General features: G+C 28.5%; 1 protein-coding gene across 2 annotated transcripts in view; it reads left to right on the top strand.

Moving 5' to 3' along the window:
• The window catches only part of sptbn1 (spectrin, beta, non-erythrocytic 1), a 120817-nt gene that overhangs the window by 50744 nt on the left and 62573 nt on the right, over positions 1 to 7500 (top strand). For both annotated transcript variants that reach the window (XM_079857790.1, XM_079857791.1), the window contains one exon: positions 7093 to 7244. In XM_079857790.1, coding sequence (XP_079713916.1) covers positions 7093 to 7244 — 152 coding nt within the window. The remainder of the gene's footprint in view (positions 1 to 7092; positions 7245 to 7500) is intronic.

The raw sequence follows: 7500 nt of genomic DNA on the forward strand, positions 1-7500 counted from the left end.
GTTTCCAGGAGGTTTGATGGGAAGAATGCTGTGGTCTGGTCTTTTTCATTTCACTGGAATTCACGTTTAGACTGATTCAAAATAATATATTGTGATTGCTTTTTTGTTCTTTCAGGGTTGTATTGGCTGACCGTAATGATTATAAATCCTGAAATGTAATGACAAAAACTTGATATGGACTACCGTTCAAAAGTTTAAAAATAACACTTTTATTTAGCAGTGTAACACAAATAAATGCTGTTTTTATTTTTTTTTAATCTTGGAAAAAATGTATTGCCATTTCCACCAAAATATTAACTGTTTTCAACACTGATAATAATCATAAATGTTTCTTGAGCATCAAATCATCATATTAGAGTGATTTCTGAAGGATCATGTGACCAGTGATCAGCAGAATAAATTACACTTTACTAAATATTCACAACTGCTATTCTTAATTGAAATAATATTTAACGTATATTTTTGATCACATAAATGCAGCCAACTTTTGCATTCTAGTGCATGTCTAAATCCCTTAAAAATGCATTTTATTTGCATTTTTTGTTCCTGATAGTTTGATCATATTGTTTCCCCTGAAAGTAAAGACAATACTATCTGTGTGTTGCAGGATAGGGTGTGGTTTGTTTTGAGGTCAGCAAGCAAAGATTTTGAGGATGCAGGAAACGCCAATAAATCAACAGTCCCTGAACTCTCACAGCCCTCATCAGAGAACATCTCACTGACTCGTTCTGTGTTCACTATCAACCCTTGAAACGTTTGCGTGGAAGTGGAGGCTGTATTTCTAGAATGCATGTTAATTCAATAGAGAATTCAGTTTTCCAGTGTTCTCCTTATTGAAATATACTAGTATGAACCATTTATGCACGAGTTTAGCATTTACCGTCACTGTGACTAATTCGACCTCCTGACCTGATCAACGAGCCAGACTCCGGTATTGATTTATCTTAGATGCTCAAAGGCAAATGTTGCCTGACATTTAGTTGACTTTGCCATTGCACTCAAAATATATTAAATCCCATTTTCTGGATATTTTTTTCCACATAAGAATACTTGTATGCAACCTCCTTCGAAGTTTTAACTGCAAACCCACCAGTTCATTTTTATTTCATTTTATTTTTTTATTTAATTTTTAATAGTGAAATTTTTTTATTAAATGAATTCATTAATATATTTTTATTTTTTATACTTAATTTAACATTGTTTTATTTTTATGTGATTTTTTTATTTAATTTAGCAGCAGTATTATATAGCCATTTATATTCAAGCCATCAAGTTAATTTGTTATTTTATTTTTAATTTAATTTATTTTATTATTTTATCATTTTTTGTGTTTTTTATTTATTTTCACATTTTCACATTTTATTATACTTTATTTATTTTATTTTATAGATTTGATTTCTTTTTTTTAATATTTCATTTGTTTCTCGTAGACAGGGTTAGGGTTAGAATATCCTGAGATGCTTAAATCTTCAATATTTAATGAATTATCTCAAAAGTAAAGTGACATCACAGTAATGAGCAGCTGGGGCGGAAAAAATGTGCTTTATCACGAAAATGATGTAAAATTGCGCAAAAATTTCCTCAAGAATACTTGTATACAATTGCCTTTTGGTGTGATATAGCCAATCATCTTCAAGCTAGCAGGAATCTAAGAGCTCATAAACACTGGAGATGTGAGACAAGCCGTGCTTGAAGACTTTATAACACTTCATTTGATATTAAAGCAGATTTCGGTGGGATTGTAGCGCGTTTACCCAGTGTTGAGTCCAGATGCTGCCGCATTCCTGCAGCGTTCCCTGCGGTTTGTGCCGGGCCGAGGGGAGGAACACTGACGCCATTGTTTGCCCTTCCCACAATCCTCTGGGAGGGTCCGCAGGCCCGGCTAATATGTAGCGTTTGGTGGCATTGGCTGCGATGTTATCGGTTCACAAAGCAGCCTTAGTTCAGCAGCACGCCGAACCCAGGAGGAGCTCGGCAAGTCAGGAGCAGGTCGCAACCAGGTCGCCAGAAAACACTGATCGTTTCATTTGACTGATCGTTTCTCCTAAACACTTTGCTCAAATCTTCAGATCTTCAATGTTCAAGCAGAAGAATCGGCATTGAGAATTAGCTCAAAAGTAATTTTTTATTTTTTTCAATTTTATTTTATTTTATTTTTATTTTGTTTTATTTATTTTATTTTCCTAGACAGCATTTAATAAACAGAGAACAGACGTAAAAATGTAATTTTTACAAAAAAGTAATTCATTTAATTTATTGAATTAAAATACATTTTCATTATACAAATTAAATTTAATTTATTGAATTAAAATACATTTTCATTATACAAATTTAATTTAATTTATTTGCAATTAAAATACATTTTCATTATACAAATTTAATTTATTTATTTGCAATTAAAATACATTTTTATTATACAAATCTAATTTAATTTATTTGCAATTAAGATTATAGCTCTTTTATAAATAGAGAATAGTGAAGAGACATAAAAAGTTTGCATTTAAAAAAAGTAATTAATCTTAATTTAAATAAAATACATTATTTAATTTAATTTAATTTAATTTAATTTCCTAGACAGCATTGAGTAAATAGAGAACAGACATAAAATATTTATTTTTTACAAAAAAGTAATTCATTTGAATTTATTGAATTAAAATACATTTTCATTATACAAATTTAATTTAATTTATTTGCAATTAAAATACATTTTCATTATACAAATTTAATTAATTTATTTGCAATTAAAATACATTTTCATTATACAAATTTAATTTATTTGTAATTAAAAGTATAGCTCTTTTATAAATAGAGAATAGTGAAGAGACATAAAAAGTTTGCATTTAAAAAAGTAATTAATCTTAATTTAATTAAAATACATAATTTAATTTAATTTAATTTAATTTAATTTAATTTAATTTAATTTAATTTAATTTCCTAGACAGCATTGAGTTAATAGAGAACAGACATAAAATATTTATTTTTTACAAAAAAGTAATTTATTTGAATTTATTGAATTAAAATACATTTTCATTATACAAATTTAATTGTATTTATTTGCAATTAAAATTATAGCTCTTTTATAAATAGAGAATAGAGAAGAGACATAAAAAGTTTGCATTTAAAAAAAAGTAATTAATCTTAATTTAATTAAAATGCATTATTTTATTTTATTTTATTTTATTATTTTCCATAAAAAGTATAGTTTCTCCTAGACAGCACTGACAGTAAATAGAGAATACACTTTGCTAAAGATCTTAAAACGCTCCTATAGTCGGATCAGATGTTGAGCAGAGGAAGGAACAGAGAGATATCTGTTTTTCCTGCTGACTCTGTTGAAATATGTAGTTTTTTCCTCATCCAGGAAAAACATGCATTCTGAAATGTTGTGGTTTGGACTGAGTTTATAAAAGTGAGTTTGCATGAACCCAGAGGAAAAGTGTGTTGCTCAGAGTTTAACAGCTCAGGAGATTTCAGGAATCTCTCTTCTTTATATCTTTGTTTCTCCAGTTTGAAACAGTGTTGAGATCTTTAAACACACTGTTGCCTTTTTCTGTGAAACTCCAACAAACTGCTTTCCATTTAATATCACCGCTTTCAACGAGATAAAATTGAGATATTACGCCGGCCTCATTCCAGATGTGTTTTTGAGTGTGTTTGTGATCATGCATTTGCGCTGAGGTGCATTTTAACATGTGGTCCATGCAGGAGAAGAGAATAAACCCGCCAGACGTGTCTCTGTGTGTTTATGTATAGGAGTGTGTGTGAAGCTTGACATGAGAGATGAAGTAACTATGTTCTGCTTCCATCTAGAATTTGCTTTCATAGCCGTTCCGTCGCCTTTGGAGAGAATCAATCATCAGTTTAGCACATGCTGTTCAAGAATGATTCTCATTGTTTGAAGTAGAAGTCTATATAGCAGACGTACATATACACACTCTGCATGAGCTTCAGAACACTTCACAAGGGTGTTATGAGTAGAAATTGCACAAAACAGCATGATTCTCACGAAAATATCAAGAACTTTATATACATATATATATATATCAAGACTTCATATGCAAAAGCCTCTAAGTGCCATCTGACATTTACTTCTAGAATGATAATTTTTATCAAGCTCGTTTATTTAAGTTCAGTAATTTCACTTTAATGATAATCACTAGGTAATTTTCATTGCCATTAAAGTGAAATTACTGAACATAAACATACAAGCTTGATAAAAATGATCATTCTAGAAGGAAATGTCAGATTACACTTAGAGCACTTAGAGGCTTTTGCATATGAAGTCTTCATATATATATATAATTATTTGGCAGTATTGTATGTAAACACAATCATTGCCAATCAAGTTACTTTAAATTGAAATACAGTATATAAATCAAGTGATATTTTGCATGAAGAAAATAAGGCATATTTTAGGACCTAAGATATTTATCATTGTTTTCATTATTTTTACTATTATTATCGTAACAGTTAAGCACATTCACCCCTGTAAAAAGTTACCATATTGAAAATTGACATTGAGAATTAGTCAAAAACTAAAGCTTAGAAGTAAAATGAGCAGCAGGAAGTGTGAATGTGCTTAGTTATAATGAAAATAATGTCACAATGCAAAAATTCTTAATGGTCCTAAAAAAATTATTAGTTTTTTTTCTTTTTATTTATTTATTTAAAAATATTTTATTTTATTTTATTTACCCAGACACCACATATTTTATTTTATTTACCCAGTCATCAATTATTATTATTATTTATTTACCCAGACAATAAATATTTCTAATTTGTTTTTACATTTTTTTTTTTTTTTTTACATTTTATTTAAAATAAAATTCATTATTTAATTTTATTTAAAAAAACTTTTTTAAATTAATTTATTTAAAAATATTTTATTTAATTTTATTTACCCAGACACCAAATATTTTATTTAATTTTATTTACCCAGACACCAAATATTTTATTTTATTTTATTTACCCAGACACCAAATATTTTATTTTATTTACCCAGTCATCAATTATTATTATTATTATTTATTTAACCAGACAATAAATATTTCTATTTTTTTTACATTTAAAAAAAAAAATCCATTATTTTTATTTAAAATAAAATTCATTATTTAATTTTATTTTAAAAACTTTTTTATTTATTTGTTTATTTAAAAATGTTTTATTTTATTTTATTTACCCTGAAACCAAATATTTTATTTTATTTTATTTACCCAGTCATCAATTATTATTATTTATTTACCCAGACAATAAATAAATATTTATATTTTTTGTATTTTTGTCCATTAATTTTTTTTTTTAATTCATTATTTAATTTTATTTAAAAAAATTGTGTATATATATATATATATATATATATATATATATATATATATATATATATATAAATTTATTTATTTATTTTTTGGATGTTGCTTTTGTCACACACAGCTGTAGATGTGTGTGTCCTCTGTCCTGATGTTCCTCTTCCTCTGTTTGTTGGTTCTGTTGTGTTTCGGGTCAGACTGTCACGGACGACCTCTCCCTTCATTCTCTCTCTCCCCGTTCTCGTCTTCCTCTCATCGATCCCGGTCTCAGACGGACCCTCGCTGTGGGGGTGTGGTCGGTCTGTCGTCTTTAACACACAGGGGTCAACCAGGAAAAAGGAGGCGGGAAAACAATCGAATCAGACGCTTACGTCTGTGCACGGACGAGGAATGCAATAACAGGAAAATTGGGAGGATTATAAATAAGTTTGTGCATTTGAACCGCTCACCCGTGGGCGGACCAGCATAAATAAACACCCTTTGTCTGCTTTACATTGTTCGCAGCGTTTGATTGGTGGAGGAATCGTCTGCTAGCACATGAATTATGGGATAATGGCTAGAAAGTGGCTGAACATTTGGCAGGGCGAACATCAGGGTTTCGGGTTGCGACATGGTTGAACGTGTGGGTTCACACAGACTATTTTAAAATCATTTGATTCTTCGTCCAAAAGCAGTCATTAGTATTCGAGAATGTGTTTTGGGGGTGGCCTGGTGCAGAGTTTGTGGACCATTACAACGGCCTCATTTCTTCCTAGAAAAACTAGTTCATTCCTGTCTAAATATAGCACATATAAAACACAGTTTCAGTTTGTAGCAGATAAATAATATGGCAAATAATAATTCATAGGATGATTTTTTTTTTTATCATTACATTACTTGTTAACCATAAATAGCACACTGCTAATTAAGTATATTACATAAAATTATGAAATATTGTTTATCGGAATCATGGGAAATTTGTTATTTATTTATTTAACAATATGTTTTATTTAAAGTATTGTTTAAATAATATTTTGCATTAAAATTGTATTAAGATTGAGATAATTGTATTGTTATTATTATTATTTATTATTTTAAAATATATTTTATTTCATTAATATTTTTATATTAAATTATTTTGTATTCAAATTATTTAAAATACAATTAAGACTTATTTAAATTATTGCTTAAATAACATTTTGTATATTTTTATTAAAATAAATCTGAGAATTGTATTATTATTATTTTTATTTATTTATTTCAAAATATTTTTTATTTAAATTAGATTTTTTAATTCAATATTTTTTTATTAATTAATTATTTTGTATTTATTAAATTATTTACTTACCTTTTTAACTTAATTATTTTGTTTAAAAAAAAATATTACAATAAAGAACCAAAAATAAATTGAGATAATTGTATGATGATTAGGCCTATCTATTTTTAAATATATTTTATTTAAATAATATTTTATATTAGTCATTGTGTATTAAAATTAATTACAATAAAATTGAAATTATTTATTTGTTTATTTTAATCTAATATTTAATTTAATAGTATTTTAAAATTAATACCTGTTAATTATTTATTTTTTTAATAGATAATGGTGTTATTATTATTAATAAACATTTGATCATTGTCTATTTTATAATACTGGTATAGCAGTTTTATTAAATGAATCCGCTCCAGTCCGTCACTCCAAGTCCACTCCAGTCTTTTAGAGTGATTCTCCCACAATCAGGAAGATGCTTAATAACATATCTACAAGTATAGTTATTGAGAAAGTGTGTGTGTTGTCGTCCTGCAGATGAGCGAGAGGCCGTGCAGAAGAAGACCTTCACCAAATGGGTGAACTCACACCTGGCGCGCGTGTCCTGCCGGATCACGGACCTGTACATGGATCTCCGGGATGGACGGATGCTCATCAAACTGCTGGAGGTTCTGTCCGGAGAGAGACTGGTGAGTTTGAGCCGGGCTGTGTTTCCTAATTTGCATATTCATGAAGCAATGGCTTCGAGTTACATTCAAACTGTTTTAAGGCATAAAGAAATTATTTTTAAATATGTCATTATTAAAGATGAGTTTTTACTTTGACATTAGTTAAATACATTAGTTAAAATGCCACCCAATTAATGCGCAGAATAAAGGGGCGGGGCCTGGTTGAGTTAGTTAGTAGTGTGTTAAACTGGCGGTTATGGAAAGGGGCGGGACATTT

The sequence above is a fragment of the Squalius cephalus genome (assembly GCF_949319135.1).
Source record: "Squalius cephalus genome assembly, chromosome: 22".
In the NCBI taxonomy this organism is placed as follows: Eukaryota; Metazoa; Chordata; class Actinopteri; order Cypriniformes; family Leuciscidae; genus Squalius; species Squalius cephalus.